We start from the raw sequence: 17,857 nt of genomic DNA, 5'->3' as shown, positions 1-17,857 counted from the left end.
TTTAACCCGTTTCCAGGTCATTTGTATAAAACACTCACCTGAATTCCCAAAATAGAAGGTTCCAATCCCCTATAAAAAACTGACATCATGTTTGGATCCTTCGAGCTGGATCGGTAATTTGTGAGCGTAAGGTATGTTTACGGACGGTCAGGACAAAGCGCGGGCTATTTTGAGGCGGACGGATGCGGCGCATGAGTGTTTTGTAGCGTCAGCATTAATACCGTTGATGAAAATTTAAAATAATAATTGCAATTTCATGAGATAAATTTACTGTTCTTTCCGACTCACCTTTAATTTAAAAATAAAAAAAGTATTATAAATACTAATAACAATCGTAATGAATGATGTAACGACTATTACTAGTGAAAGGATACCAACTATCGAATATTGCCTGTACCCGACTGGATCTCGACCACTATGTAGTACATGGTAAAAATTTCACCACTTTACTGTGCCAGTATAATATTCAACCTATTATTACTGATAATAAATAGGTTTACATAACTGGATTTATAATAAAGTAATAAAAAAAATTAAAGGTTTCAACGCATATCTACGTTAATCGAAAACTAATTGAGATATACATAATATTATAAATATTATTAATTTATTTTGCTGTCCTTACAGCCACATGTGCGTGTGAACGTCGGCCCGGTAGCTGCGCAGACGCACAAACTGACAAACAAAACACACACTGTGTATCTTTGTGCCTGGGGAAATTGTATAAATAAAGGGTCCTTTTATAAGCGGAATTTATACCGCTTTACTAATTTATTGGACTAGTAGCACCACATGCCTGTGAACCGAGGTCTCAGGTTGGAGGTTCAATGCCCAGGTCAGGTAAATAATCTACGTGAGATTTTCAATTTGGTAAACATCTGATTTACTGTGATTAGAATTGGGGATATGCGAGTTTTCGATTCACTTTGGTCAACTGACGGACTATGGGTTCGTGAATCCACAATGTAGGCATTAGCCTGATTTTCATACACATTAATTATAGATCCTGTTAGATTATTAAACATTATTATGAATACAGAATAAAATTTATTCAATCAAATAATCGCGAAAAACAGAATTGTCTACTGAGCAAATCAGCATTTTCAATGAAAAATTCTTTTTAATTAAAAGTCCGTCATTGTGTTGCATAATAATCTTCAAAATAGCCTTGAGGATACATCTCTTAAAATTATGGAAATCGTAAAAAAAATTAAAAAAATCAAACATTGTTCTTCGGGTTCAAAGCGAACGCTTCGGGCTTTAGGAATGAAGAACAATTAAGCAAAATTATGTTCCGAAAGAGATATATTTGAACACGTTTAAATAAACGCTATGCCCATATTGGACGTCAATCCTATTAGCGTAATAATCCTACTAATATAATAAATGTGAAAGTTTGTGAGGATGGATGTATGTATGTTTGTTCCTCTTTCACGAAAATCTTACTGAACATATTTTTGGATGAAACTTTACAGTAATATTGGATATACATCAGAATAACACATAGACTACAATTTATAATTATTTTGTGTAATTAAGCCATAACATAAAGATACATATCAAGTAAGTCGGAAAAAATTATCCGGGAAAACCCCTTCAAAAGCTAGTTAGGTATATTATTAATGTCTTTTTTTTATTTTATTGTACGCAGAAAACTTGCAGCCAATACATGTTTATGTAAAAATATAAGTGACAGAGGGCCTATTAAAGTTGACTGGTGTTTTAATGATATTTAAAAGTACATTAACTCTTCAACTATTCTCAAACTCGTAAAATAGTATCACCGGTATCTGATGAGGTACGGTGTTGCTGTAGTATTTATTAAATGAGTGGGGGTGAGATCTATGATATGTCCTCAAAAGCTGAGTATACTGACTTATATCTAAACCTACTAATTTATGCAGTTCTAGAAATGCAGAACCAGACTGATGATTTAGTTTTGAGTGATATATTATTTTTATCTCTTTTTCTAGCTTATATTAAAGGGCTTTTCAACCACACCGGTCCAATGCAAGTCGGGCCCTTACAAAGATCATTATGTACCTATATAAAATGGTTATTTTTGTGTAATAAATTATAACACTGACCATTAATAATACACCCCAACCAAATCATAGTTACAGTCTCCACAAATCTCCGTGTCGAATTACAAAAACTTTAATAAAATCTTTTTTTGTTACAGAAAGAGACGGCGCTACCAGTGAGTGAGTGCAAGTGAGAGGGAACAACCGGTCTTCCAGTCTTGTGGTCTAGTGATGGTATATCGGCTGTTGTGATAGTGATTCAAGATGGCCGCGTTTCCCGCCTTTTTCGTTTTAGCATTGGCCGCTGCTGTGTCAGGTGAGGTTAAAACATTTTTTTTATATTTAAGCTGTGAGACCACTTTTACATGTCAATCAAACGAAATGCGTTTATTTTTAGAAAATAATTGCTTTAAAACGCCTCACTGTATGCCGTCATAAACAATTCACATCAAAGTATTCCTTTCGTAGACGGTAATAATTTGTATGAAAATCTGCAAAGAACGTAAACGTGTCTAAAAATGGTAGCACGAATGTAAAAATAGCGCTGTAGCACAACGTTACTAAGTTTTTTTCCGACATAATTTTATAGTATGTATTATTAGCTACACTCACTGGCTATCGAGAGCCTAGTTATAAAGGTTACTTTTATCCTCTACTAGTTTTGCCGGCGTTGCCTGCGTGAAAGAGTGTTTCCAGAATATTTACCCGGGATAAAAAGTAGTCTATAGAAGTAATGTAGTTTCCTATAAGTGAAAGAATTTTAAGTCGGTTGCAGTGGTTTCGAAGATTAGGCCCTACAAACCTACAAACTCACAAACTTTTTCTCTTTATATTAGAATAGATTTCTCCTCCTGGAAGTATATTTTAAAAATATCTATCTACTTCATATTCAAGAACTCCCCAACTATTGAGAGGGATTAGGCCTTAGTCTACCACGCTGGCCTAGTGCGGATTGGTAGACTTCACATACCTTCGAAATTCCTATAGAGAATTTCTCAGATGTGCAGGTTTCCTCACGATGTTTTCCTTCACCGTTAAAGCGAACGATAAATTCACAAAGAATACACACATGATTTTTTAGAAAAGTCAGAGGTGTGTGTCCTTGGGATTTGAACCTGCGGACATTCGTCTCGGCAGTCCGTTCCACACCCAACTAGGCTATCGCTGCTCATTCATAATATGGGAAAACCGATTATGAACCAAGTATATATTCAAGAACTACTTTGGAGAAATGAGAGAATATAATTTTTATAAGAAGCAGTAGTAAGTGCTGACTATTGGTTGATTTTTTTTTATATAATTGATAATAGATACCAGGATATTGAAAACACAGACAAGTAGACTGCAGACAGAAGGGCTGTCATCAGTTAATAAACACAAAAACACGTCGACCTTTTCATTTTTCAACCATAGACAAACGTTTATGTTTTCAACAGGTTTTGATAAATATTTACCTTATGTTATGTTTGGATATCTTCTGTTGGTTTATGGCCGTGACTTTGACCGCATGGGCTTGTAACTTAGTAACACGTTTTGTGAGTGGGTTCGAATTTATTAATTCAAAGTGTAAAATAGAAAGCCTGCGACACTAGAAAATACACGTAAAATAATATTATAACTATTACGTAAAGTAATAACATAATATAAAAACTTACCTTGAATATACAATCAAATAAAATAATAATTATTATATATCCAATAAAAGATCACGCCGCATTCCCTAAAGGGTAAGTACGAGCACATTCTGAGCCGCTTAGTTTATTTTCAAACCACGATATTAAGTGGCCGAGTTTATAAATTAACAAATTATCGCCCAATGGAATCCAAAGCAGATACACGAGCATTCGAGCAATAAATCGATAAAAATATTCCAGACGAAAACAGACAATAAACAGGGAATTGAACCTGTACGGATCTAAATATAACCAACCTACCTCACTGTCAGGGTCGAGGCGGAACAGATGCCCTGTTTTATGCTTTGTGTACAATATGTAGGAAGATGGGGCACGGTGCCTGTGTTTTTACAGTTCCGTTCCCAAAGAGTACTATTGAGCCATTACCAAGCATAATCAGTAGGAATTTCTGGAAGAATATTATTACTGTTATTAGTTTCTCGACACATTACCAAGCGTATGACGTGTGTGTAGGAACTTTCTGGAAGAATACTATTACTGTTATTAGTTCTCTTCTTCACCTGAGACAAATTAATAAAGAAAACTGTTGGAGAATTCCGTGCTTATACCTGTCCCTTGTAAGATGATGTTTTTTTCATAAGGGCACCGCAAATTGACCTCGCCACATCTGATGGTGAGTGGAGTGGGGTCCAATTTAATGTCGATTGACGAAAGATGATTACCCCACGACAATCGACACATTTATGCCGGCCTGTTGGAACCGGATATACACAGGGAGATCCCGGAACGAGACACTTACAAAGGTCGCTATAGCGGGTTTTAACACCTTGTGTACGGTGATCGCTATTCAGGCGAATATAAAATATATCCTACCACCAGGAAAAAAACACCTTGTATTAATAAGTCACACACGTGGGCGGATATCGTAAAAGTGACGCATAATGAGCTAACACGAGATGTTTTATGTGCATACATAAGTTATTACAAGGAATTTCCATGAACCTCTTTTCCTAGCAAGGCTGTGAGTACGTCGGACTATGATCCAATACCAATTGTCGGGAATGACATTATATGTATTTTGGGCTGCAGTCTACACTAATAGTAATAAAGCTGAAGAGTTTGCTTATATAAAACGCTAATTGCAGGAACTGCTAAACCGATTTTGAAAATCTTTTTTACTTATAGGAAGCTACACTACTCCGGAGCCGCAGGCAAAAGCTATTGAAACATAAAGTGTCATTTGCATAGGAAGAAGTACATATCATTCACATATGTGAGACCACACAGAAATTATCCAGCAATTATCTAGGGCGAGTATGGTCAATAAATAACCTACCAACATTATAATGATCCTGAGTCACGCTGCAGATGACCCGCTGATTCACCGCTTACTCACGACACGTGAGTCGTGGATACAAACTATCACATTCTTGAGGAATAAGATTCTTAACTATGTGAAAGTTTTGTTGATCTAGCAGCGTACTGACTGCAAAATAAGTTAGATTTTTTTTGTAATTCCATGCAATATTTCATTCCAACTTGTATTAATTGGTATTTAATATTAGCTGAAGAAGGGACTACTTAAACAGTCTTGACGGATTCCATCCCACTTCTAAAGCACGCAAACATCCTGTGGTCGTACATGGTACTGTAATAATTCCATTATCTTGTGTCAATACTCAATACACACGAGTTACAATTAACTCACTAAAGTAAATGTCTTTAGGTCATCTAAGAATTGTCCATAGTTTCAAAGTTTACAAACCCTCATTAGGGCAGTGGTGACGTAACTCATTTCCGGTTATACCCAAGCAAGCCTTAGCAGTGAAAACTTATATGTATAAATAATTATTATTGTATTTATAAATGTACTTCTTATGGGGCTCTAAGTCATTAATCATAGGAAGATAAACTCACAATACTGAGTAATTAGGTGCACACTGCCTACTCCCTGATAAAGATGTGAAATCATACCTTTAAACACCGAATGACCCAACTGAAATATGAGTGTACTCAATAAAATTCATGCTTAATCAGTAACCAGTCTGAATGCACCAGAGTATGACTCAACTGTTAGGCAATATGCTATTGCAATGATTCTTTGCTTTGTTGCATAACTGGTTCACCTGCGGTTTGATTAATATAACATTCGTTTTTCTCCTGAAGAGTTTCGTGACAAATCACATTCTTCAAGGTTTTAAGAGCTGTCGCCCCCCTAGAAGGCTGGGTGGTAGTAATAAGGGACTTTCTCCGCGACAAAAAAAAATGTTTTATGAGGAATCGGTATAAGCAGATTATTAATTACATTTTTAGTTGCTTACTCTAAGTATGAAGTAGGCGTTACGTTACCTCTTGTTTTATGACGTTTATGTAATAGTAATTATGCACAAATGCTAATAAATATTTTGATATCTCTTAATTTTTTAAAAAATACGTCGTTTTTTAAGAGATTCTGCTTTATAATAATAGAAATTGAATGTTTACAAATATTTTATGTTAGATAAGAAATAAGTAAGAATAAATTGTTCACTTCTGGACACCTGAAGAGGAAGATACGCAATGTCACAAATATTTTCTTTATTTAACAGTAGACTGCGAAACAATAACAATATTGGGATCAAAAGGGGACCGGCCTATGCTTGATTTTGTACATTATTCTATATGTAATGGTTAATAATACGAAAAAGAAGCACTCCCGCGAAAACTGCATAACAATTGGTTAAAAAATGAGCGAGTAATTAATATTTAAAATATTGTAACGTGCAGAAGTGGGCGCGATGTGGGAATATCGCTTCATCTCTTTTTTTCGCACGCGTCGTAATTCCCGATGACGTCATATGTGGATATTTCGTCTCTTTTCTGTTTCTTGTTAATTACCCCTTCCACCGAAATTCAAAGAATTATAACTTGTTGATTTTTTACCGGATTTTAATAATTCCTTCTGTGTTATAATTTATATTATGTAAATATTTGATAATAGTAAAGAACAAAAATGAGTCCGGTACCCTAATGTAACCCGGGATATATCAGGGGACAAATTTCTTCCACAAAGAATTCCCTAACGGAGCATCGACATCTACAAAACATAATTTGATTTGTAATCGAAAGATAATTATGAAGTTACCTTTATATGTTTTTTTAAACAAATTCGTTTCAAATATATTTTAAAAAAGTATCTGATTTTATCTCTTGTAAATTAGTCTCTTCGCAAAAGGAGCACGTGAAACACGTATAAATAACTGTTTTTTTACTCGGTCCAGGCTCTAGATCCCAGTCTAGGAATCCTAATTCATAAATTCCTCGCTCACGGTCGTACTGCTAGCGATAAAACTCCGGACGGTCGTTTTTTGTTCCGTAGAGTAATCTTTTTGCCTTGTTAAAAAACGTTTTAACAAGGAAAATTAACGACATAAAAAAACTAAACTGTAATAAACTAGATAGTAATAAAATAACAGCGACAGTTTCCGTTATTGCGAATATTTCTGTGTAAATGGCGACGGTGTCACTTGTCTACGAGAGTGCGTGTGCGTTGTCTCACGTCACGACAATTTCTTTAGACTGCGAAAAAATTAACTTTTACCCTAAAGCGAATGTTCAATGACGAAAGGTCATTCCTCTAATGTAAGCCATAACACATGTCTAGACAGACGTAATAAATAGCAATGTCAAAGTGTCGAATTACGCAGTACTGCATAACATTACACTCCCCTACCTAGATTAGACTTTACGTCTTATAATACCAGTACAAAAACAATTACCTACAATTAAATTGGTTACAAATTATAATTTTATATTAACTGCAAAATAGTTCTGGTGCCGATTGGCGACAGAAATAGACACAGCGGTGGTCAGTACTTAGCCATTAATTCTAGCATAGAAAGATCCCACTAATTAATCGTACATATATTTTTATGTTTCTCCCCTACTGCGTCTCAGAATTAACGCGTTGAATGCCAATATCAGAGTCTGACGTAAAAAATGTGTGATTACGTTTACTATTTAATGAATCAACACTTCTACTTTTCTCTAATATATTAAATTGAGCTATGTGATAACTAATTCCGTGTACTTATCAGCTGATCTGACAACGTCTTCAGTTAGATAGTATTTCTTTTTGACTTTTGTCCTTTGTGTATCAAGAGTGTAGGTCTACCTAAACTCAATCACGCCGCATATAATTTACCAAATTCTATTTCTAATAACGCAGTAAGGCATTATTAGAAATAGAATTTGTTTGAATTTCGTCGAGATAAACGTCTATAACACTTAAAGATAAGTTAGCTTCATATTAATAGAATTTACAGAATCGGATTATAAGTTCGGAAGTTTACGTTAAAACTTATAAACTTTATAATAATTAGAGATAATATCGCGATACAACGGAGCGCCGTCGCCGCGTGTAAGCATCCGTTCTCATTCTATGGCGTGTTTTTTTACCTCCATTAAACAGTTTAGTTTTTACTTTTTACTTACAAGACGACGACATAGCTTTCCTTTTACACTTGCTATTTCGTATTACTTTCGAGTTGCGCAGCAGGAGTTTCGGTTCTCAGGTAGGCCAATGTTTTTGTTTATTATTCATACAAAGTATGAGATTAATAGCTGGTAGACTCTTAAGTGAGTCTCGGTTTGGGTAGGTACCACCGACGGTACAGTTTCTGACGCCACGCAGTAAACAAGCACTGTTTATTTATTTATTACACTTTATTGTACACCAGGGATAAAAATAATAAAACAAGAAAAGAGAAAACAGTACAAATGGTGGTCTTATCGCACACAGAACCGTGATGATGATGATGTTTAGCTACAATTTAAGGAATATTGTAATCACTTATCAATAAAAAAAACCTATTGATGTAACATGTTAACATACAACTATCACAGGTTGGAAAATGTAGTAATATTCTGCCGTTTGTAGCAAAGGTTGTAACCTGTTTGGTTGTAAATACCTTTTATATGGGCGATCTAAATCAAAAAAAGTCTTGTAATGAAAAATTGTTTCATAGTTTTGTAATTCGAAAATAACCAATAGTGATGACGTAACGTAAAACTAACGATGCATAATAACGTACCAAAACTTTCTCAATCCGCAAACAAATTAAGTAGAAGTATGATGAAATTTAAATTGTCTGAGAAATCTATCTGCCCCTCTGTCTCTATGACCGGCTTACAGTTTACCTGATTGTTACAAAATATATTTTTTTTAAGTTTAAACGGTGTTTCTAGTTTAAACGGTACTTGACATAATATTTTTTTTTATTATTTATTTAAGGAGGAATTGATTCGGTTAGATTTCGATTCATGAACAAGATTTTAGTGTTTAAGGCTAATAAAGTAGTGAGTAATACATAAAGTTAACATGAGAGCCAAAGTCCTATAAGGCTAAAACTTACAACACAAAGGCTCAATAAGGCTCAAACGGTGGGTAAAGTTACGCATTGTGGGGGAACTAGGTCCCAGTGCCGTTAGATTGTTCAGTTGACGGGTTCCCTATCTGTGTTAAAGTTGGGTTGGGATGAGCAGTTGTCGATAGTCTCTTATCGATATTAATTTAAATAGTTTCCTGCAGGTAGGAATTCTGTTCAACTCGAATAGTAACCCTGTACAAAAGATGTAAAACCCGCCATAGCTCATATATTGAAACAAGAAAAGTGCAAACGCAAATGTAGGGTTGATCAAAGCGACTATACGTTCTTTGACGGTCGCCAAATTACGCTTGCCTTAATGAATGTATCTGGCTGATCCTGAAACGAATCTATATGGTCCATTAGTTCTTATTTGAATTCGTAGCGCGCTATCCGAGTCTTATAAAGTATATATAAGTTATACCCACACCGAGAAATATTTCTGTGTATGTATTTTGTAGTCACTCGCTCGTCTACTTCGCTGTTAGTTACTTGCCTCAGACTGATATGTGGGTGGTTTAGAAGATCAGAACAATAATATTGAATCGAGAACTCAAATCTAGCTTCAAAATAGTTCGTGCGGTAACTACAAAGTAATATAAATTTTATACAGCTCAATAATAAATATGTTTCAAGATCAGCCTCGGTGTCACCTTATGTCTGACTCGTCGGTTGACGACTCTATACTTGCATACAAAATAACTTAATGTAACTACATACATATGCATGTTCACCTACTGTATGTCGTCGAGACGTGAATCACATGTATGAGTCAGCAAGACTTTGTCTACATGGGTACGGTTGTTATCCAGGCGAGCACACTCCATTGAGACTTGTATGTTTTATTATTTGGCATGACAAGATAACTTCATTTCACTAGACGGTAAGACGAATATATTTCAAATGCGTAATAAAATTTCTACCAATATGAGTCTTTGACTCTCGATTTTTGCCAATCATGTTGGTCTGGAATATAAAGCGGCCAAATGATAATGAATGTTTTATATCTTATCGGAAGATAAATTAAGTCTTGCCGTCCCATTGTTTGGAAATGCCCCTAATGGAAAAATGTGGATGATAGTCACTGATGACCTGTGCTGGTTTGGTGGGTATAAACTCATATATTAATAAAAGCAGTTAACTATAGACATGTATGTATACGCTGCGTGTCTTGGCTTCATAAAATAAATATATCGATATTACCCCATCCCTAAAAACTTCTAACAGTAACTCTATTAGCAAATTGGAAACTTTATGTCGAAGTTGTGGGTTCATATTTTGGTCATGCTTTTAACTAGGGATTCAGTGTAGTAAATCTTGAGTTAATGTGCAATTTGTATTTAAGGCTGGCGTGGTGTTATAGAACTAGTGAAATTTAAATTGTGAAGATGGTAAAAATGTGGTTGATGATGAGAACATACTAGATTTATTTACACTTAACTGGATAGGGTCCCATATATACATCACATCTTTATCCCCGAAGGGGGTAGGTGGAGATGTAGACAGGGCACCCGGGCACCCACTTTTCGCCGTGAGTGTTCCGTCCCATTATGTGACAGGGGTGAGTCTTCCGCCATACACGGGATTCGAACCCAGGACTTACCGGTGGTCGTACCGCCCACGCAATACAACTTTCATTGAGGCAGTCATTGACAAAACAGTAGCATATCTCTCATGCGCCATAGGTTCATCTTCATCACCATCAGCCAAAGGATGTCCGCTGCTAAACATGGGCTTCCTCTAAAAATTTCCAGATCGACATATTGGAAGCGGCCCGTATCCAGCGACCTCCTACGATTTTTATAATTAATATATTTTAATAATATATGTTAACCTAAGTATAAATGGATCCAAAACATACACAATGTAAACAGTATAAAACAACAGACGGACTATCATTTCTGAAGTGTTCATTAGTGTGCATCATATATTCCTCTCTCCAGTTAAGGCGTGATCTTATTATGCATCTAATAAACATTTCGGCAGTAAATCCGTGTTATCCGGCCCGTGTAACTGCATGTCAGACACACTCCTCGCGGATATGCTGTCATAACAAATAGCTTTGTAGTTTGTGATGGCTTTACTGACCGAAATAACGTATTCTAAACTATGTTCTGTTGGGATCTGCTCAGGTATACATCTGTGCCTGAAATAAAAAGCAGCTTAGTTTTTAGGGATAATTGTTGCTCTCCTTTGGTGAATTTTCAAAATTGGAATAGTTTTTGAGAATACCGCTTTCAAACAGAAAACTTTATATTAGTTTATACAGATTTGTTTTAATTTAAATAATGATAACATTGTTTTCAGCTTGATTGGGTAATACTACGCAAGGTTTCAGACGTATTATTCGAGTATGGGAACTGACTTCCCATATCTCTCTGATGTAGTTTCAGAAAATCCAGCAATTTTCACATTTATTAACCAACTTCAAACCACTACAATTCATTGCACCTCGCCGCTCAGCGATAAAATAGAAGAAATACTATAAGTAGAACGCACTCACACGGCCTCGCATACATGAAAACTATTTTAAATTATGCATCTTGATTTAATCATGAAACTTTAAGTTCTTCTTCTCCTATATAGCATATGTCAATTACAAGATAAATGATTTTTATAGTGCATTCCCTAACTCAAATGACTAGGCTTTCATTGGACCCCTAAATTTAAGTTAACCGTATTAAACACTCATCTATTACATCGTCATGACCTCCACCATGACCCCGGCCAACGACCCGGGAATCGAACCCATTGTCAATTGGACGCGCTCTAACAATCACCACGGATTTATTATCGGTTAAATATGGTTTAAATTGTTAGTTATTGTAACAGTTAGTTACTGTTTAAGTGATATTTCATGGCGTCATTTCTTAATGATGTTAGTTATCACCATCCTTTCGTTGATCTAATAGCAGCGTTAGTGAATGGTCTATGACCCAGGAGGTGCTGAGTTCGAATTCCAGGTCGGGCAATCATGTAGGTTTTTCATATTGTTATTACCATTGTTTTGATCACTTGACATGAGGCAAAGGTCCGTTTGTAGAAATTGCCAAATCCGTCTGACAATAAAGAATTCCAATTAATCAACATTATATTTTGAATTTGTTCCGTGGTTTTGCAAAATTAAACCCCCAGAGGTCAAGCATCAGAGTTCAATGCTATAAAAGTAAGATCTCCATAAGATTGTAATCTACAAAAGTCGCAGTGAAGGTGAGTGATATTCTATTCAACAAATATGTACCTTCCACTGAATAAAACTACAGAAATTTCGCCCTTTAATCTAATGTTCTGTCTGCAGTTAGGGGTGAATGCACGACCTCGAGTTTCTGCATGCTTTGCAAAGGAAAATCAACTTAAAATACGGTTTATGTACCTTTAAAATAAATTTATTTGCATTTTTTCTGAATTCATGAAATTTGTAATGAAAAATAAATATGCAATGTCATAAAGTTTGTAATTCAAGGCATATGTATGGGGACTTCACACCTTGTATTTTAGTAAAAACAATCTTATCTACAAAGACATCGCGCTCTATTAAATTATTCCACTCCTGAGCCTCGACGTCCAGGGCTCGGCCGATTACAGCAATAAAAACAATACATAATATAATATGCTTGTGTATAAGTTTCATAAGTGGCGTTAATGATAAAGGGAGTGATAGAATAAGAAGACCTTTTATACCAAAAAACTATGTGTATTAGCAATACCTAATAAATGAAGTGAGATATTGAAGAGATGGATATGTTTTCTACTTACTGACCACACGTAACGACGATGACTAAGAGTCAAAAACATCGTGCCAAAATGCTAATCCCTATAGGTAGTTCTCGGTGAGATTGCTATGATGTTATAATCATCTAAAAGTGCTTTAGATCATTTAATATAAGTTGAAACATGAAATATACTTAAACTTCAGTTATAAAAAAAATAATGTCTACTCGCTATGCCCTATACTTTTGAAATACTAAGTATCCTTTGTATGTAAGCTTTGCCAATTGCATCACATTATTGTTTTCATATGAGTTTGTTAGTACTAAAACAATCCTAAACTAAGCCCGGCGGACACGGGTAAATAGTAAAGTCAACTAGTATATTACAAGTTCAAAATACTCTACCAGTTTTAAAGCCTGCTTCACAACTTCTGAGTAAGCACTATTCGTTACATAAATGTAAAGCCACCAAATACTAATGTCACACTTCAATCTATGCTCTAAAATAAATGGTAATAAAATTAACACCAACTACAATCAGTTTAATACGATAACTGTCAAATAAAATTTAATTGAAACTTGTGAAACAGGCCGTTTGTAGAGTATATTCAGTACCCTACTAAATCTGTTTACAGTGGTATTGATAGCATAGTTAATGCTCCACTATATTACTATGTCGTTTAATCTACCCGTGTACACCTGGCTTTAATCTATGTTAGTGAACTTTCTCACACTAACACGTACAAATGGTTTGAGGCAATCCTCACTCCGCAAAAATCCAATAGCCAATTAAGCTGTCTGTCCACCGCATAAGCTAACCGTGAACATAGTCCCGAGGTAGCGCTACAAAGAGATTGAGCTCACTCACCGCAATATAACGAACTTGTCACACACGGGCGAGGTAAATGGACAGCTTTGGACTTTGGTAATGTATTAATAAGTAAGGCCGAATGCTAGTCACACACGAGAATAAGACTCAATTCATACAAATAAGAGCTTCGTATGTTTGTCTTAGTCATTACAACTGCCACACCGTCTGTGCGATGCGATGTTGCCCTGATGCTGCACTGCAACACCAGCTTGATACCCCGTCCTGATAAAACGGGCATAACTACCAGATATTGCCACTTGAAAGTTCACGCTGCTACTTTGCGTCAACTTATATCAGGTAGCGTTGGTCAGTAGATCCCGTGATATTTAAAGAAATATTTAAATTAAATATACCCTTCTTAATTTGTGAACATTCTTATTACGTCACATTCTTCAGCGTTTATCTTAAAACGACGCCGAAACCAGTTTGAGAGGTTATTTAAATGTATGATTTACATAACCGCCAGTTGGTAAAAACCGGTATATACATGCTCTCAATAACATTCCAGAATTGAGCCATTAAATAATATTATTCTCCATCCGACATTTAAGTATTCCAACTGAATGACGAGATGAGCAAGTCGCTAGCTTGATGAGCCTATCCATTATTACTCGTTGTTACTATGTTATATAGAACTTGAAATTATAAATAAGTAAAGAAATAATAAGAAGTAAGTTGTTAAGAATGTTACATACATAAATATTAACGAACACCTTTTGATGCGCCCAGAGTTTTCCAACTTGTTAAACAATGAGTTGGCAGCCGTAGCCGCCCGTATGTCACTCACCGCCCAGACATAGGGGGTAACGACATTCGCTACAAATATTACGAGATTTCGTCTCGTGGTTAACGAGATGTTCAATGAACTCTAATAAAGCTTTTTATTTACTAGCTTTTGGTCGCAGCTTCGCCCGTGGGAAAATTTGAAAGAAATGGGTTCTTCAAACAGACGCATAAACCGTGTTACTTGCAAAACTAATTAGAGTACGGAATATCTCTTGTGAGCAAATGTCATTCGCACAATTGACTATCCAGTCGGTACTATAATTTTACTATATTTTTCCGTTGAACCACAGTCAGTGAGACATCATTGAGTTCCTGAATCAATTGCTTTTTTTAAAGTATAATCCGGCAGCTATATAAATCGTGAACCTTCTTTATTCAAACTTGTATGATTATTCGTTATAGGTTTAGCTTGTTTATGAATGCTCGCGAGGGATATATTGTAGAAATTGCTGGAATGTATCAGGGTCCCAGAGGCCCTTTTATCACCTGGAATTTCTTTCTGCCTTTTGATTTGTGTGGGCTGTCAGCGGTCGACTTAGATTAAGTCAAGGGATAAAAACGGGCATTAGTCGTCCTTCTACGAGGGTTAGGTCAAAGTTGATTGTGTTTTACCTGACTACGAAAGACGAGGGTTTTGTTTAAGGCATGTATGGCCTATTCTTCTCTGTAGCCTAATCGTGTTGATAGACTTTGATTATTGTGTCATTGAGTATATTTTTGTTTGGCAAAAAGTGAGATCATAAAATTAATATGTCTTTAAAGTCCACCGCATTTAAACTGAAAACCATAGTTAATGAAAGAGGTAATTATGAAACGAGACTGCATGGAAAGTCGTTGCAGTTGGAGACATTTAAACATCAACAGTTATACTCTGTTATAAGCTTAATTAAGATTAATAGTGTAATTACTGGAAACTATTAGACAACATCTATTGTACAGTGCAATAAAGTGCTTTCTAAATCAACGTTTTAAGTGATCTTGCTATTGTTTACTAGTAGTTATAGCGTAACGTCTATTAATAAACAATAAAAACCCTTTCCCCGCTAATCTATTGTTTATATTTAATTTTCTTAAGATAAGTCAACAATATTTGTAGATATAATCTTAATCCCGTCTAGATACGCCAACGCACCCTCAGTGATCCTCCGCCCACGTCTGTCACTAAATCGTTCCTAAGAAATTGTCTTCATTTATTTATAACTTTAGTCAACTTCTCAGTTAGGTTGTCGAACTTTCAAGTTAATAGTTCATACATCGTCAGCAAGGGTGGGCAGGGAGGGTAAGCTTCCCACCTCCTAGAGGTTCTAAAACTAGAATGAATTTACCAAATTCCATTCCTAATATTTCGTACACTCAATTATGCTATAGTCTACGTTATTGTTAAAGCGGGAGAGGGGAAGTGGCGGAGGAACATGTGCTCTCGACTTTACCTACAATTCATACTTTTCTCATTCTGCTATTAACTTGACTCCACCCCCTCCCGCGGGCCTTCGGCTGGCGACGCTCTTGATCGTCAGCAAAACGTCTTCGGTTTAGAACTTAAACATTTGTAAATACGAATTGGGGGATCTATGGTGCCAGGCCGGAAACACTTATTTTTTTCTATCACGTTGGCCTACAAGCGTTTCTGTTATGACAAGTGATTACCACTGCTTACAGATCAATGCCGGAAAAATTGGGTAGAAGGTTACTGACCGTTAACAAAAATAATTATTACAGGAGCTGAATACTATCATTCCTTTGATATCGAGTGTTTACATATTTTTTGATTGGTTATACCTACATCGTTGGTCGGAAGCCAAGTGTTTTGGATTGATCTCATATTTAGTTATAACATTAAGACCTGTGCACACTTATGTATTACATTGCAATGCTTCGCTTACATTTGAACTATTAACTTAGAGCTGTAGTTCAAATCTAGGAACATGAAATGTTAGGCGTATTTTAATATTTTCTGTCTAGTGAAAAAGGGGCATATTTATTTTCACTTACTATTTCTGTAAAGTCGTAACATAAAAAATATATTTGTTATGATCGCAATTTATGTTTTTATTGCTACAAAGCGGCATAGTATATGTATCACTCTCGTCTTAGCTTACACCACATATTCAGCCAGTCTAGACGCCAAAGACGACAGAATATATGAATTTTAGAACAAATTATACACGCTTGAGTGATTACATGCGTTCAATTTAGTATTCCGAGCTTAACAAAAACATAGCATCACGCGTTGCGACGTCCCGGTGTGCGCCAAGCATATCACTTTACGTTGTGGCGGAAAGCTCGCCACTCGAGCGGTCTGAGTGCTTTTAGCGCTTGTGTGATGCGCTTTTGTGCAGTCATGTAGTGGGGTAGACATTGTTTATGGTATACTGTGGTGTCACGACTAAGCATTTTTTATGGTTACATGCTACCCCATAGGCAATGTAATTTAATAGTGAAGGACTAAGTATATATATTTTTTTTAATCATAATGTGTGAGTCATCGGCTGGGTAATGACCGCCATATATCCATAATATCACGTCTAGGCAATTATGCTATGCCGGCTGCTGCAAATGCTACTCATTTATAACCGGAACAAAGTAAGAATTCCAGTTTTAATATGAACATTAGCTTTCGCTAATCAGTTCCAGGCCGACCTAGTGGCCAGTATCCAGCGACTTCCTTCGAACCTTGCAAGGTGACATCCCAACGCTTAAAGTAATAGCACAATAATTACGAAATCTGCATTGATATCCGATCAACTATATTTACGTGATGAGGAAATAAAGTAACGTATTATTCGTTTATTGAATAAATAATGAAATTGGTTAAAAATAATTGCAACTAATATATTCCACGATTCATATGTACTAAAGAATTCGTTTTATGCACCTGTCATAAGTTTGATGCTTGAAAAGGGCAATTCAAATCGAGGCCAACATAACTGAGTGTTCTTTTTAATATGAGTAAAGCGTCGATTTGTTTGTTTGTACGTGCGTATGCGCAGTGGGGGCACGAACCGCGCGGGTTGATGAGCGAGAGCGAATTCAGGACCTGAATTCTATAAAAGCTTACATTTCACCTAGAATTCTTATAATGTATAAGCATTAGTTAATACATATAACATGTATTGTAGAAATTATAAGATACCATGACTGGTTAATAAATCTACGTGCTTAAATTGATGTTGAGTCCAAAATTCAAATTGTTAGACACTTTAAAAAAACTGTAAAATCGGACTATTCATGCGTCTGCTCTAGAAATCTGATCTTACTATAAACGGCTTTGTTTAAAATTCATCTTGGAAAGTCAGAACTATTCATTTTGTTTCATTTTAGCTAACATTACATAGAATTGTTATATTGTTTATAATCAGAGCCTCATATTCACTAAGAAACATTTTGTATGCAACAGGTGACGCTCAACGTGTTAACATAGCCATGA

At 35.7% G+C, this 17,857-nt stretch overlaps 1 protein-coding gene across 11 annotated transcripts in view; it reads left to right on the top strand.

Moving 5' to 3' along the window:
- LOC115456160 (fasciclin-3) overlaps nucleotides 1–17,857 on the top strand; it is a 100,092-nt gene that overhangs the window by 21,635 nt on the left and 60,600 nt on the right. For all 11 annotated transcript variants that reach the window (XM_037444531.1, XM_030185099.2, XM_037444530.1 and 8 more), the window contains one exon: nucleotides 2,183–2,340. In XM_037444531.1, the coding sequence (XP_037300428.1) occupies nucleotides 2,289–2,340 (52 nt within the window). In that variant the 5' untranslated portion in view covers nucleotides 2,183–2,288. The remainder of the gene's footprint in view (nucleotides 1–2,182; nucleotides 2,341–17,857) is intronic.

The sequence above is a fragment of the Manduca sexta genome, chromosome 28 (genome assembly GCF_014839805.1).
Source record: "Manduca sexta isolate Smith_Timp_Sample1 chromosome 28, JHU_Msex_v1.0, whole genome shotgun sequence".
Taxonomy (NCBI): Eukaryota; Metazoa; Arthropoda; class Insecta; order Lepidoptera; family Sphingidae; genus Manduca; species Manduca sexta.
Note: the sequence above shows the minus strand (reverse complement) of the source record. Positions and strands in the feature narration are given on the sequence as shown.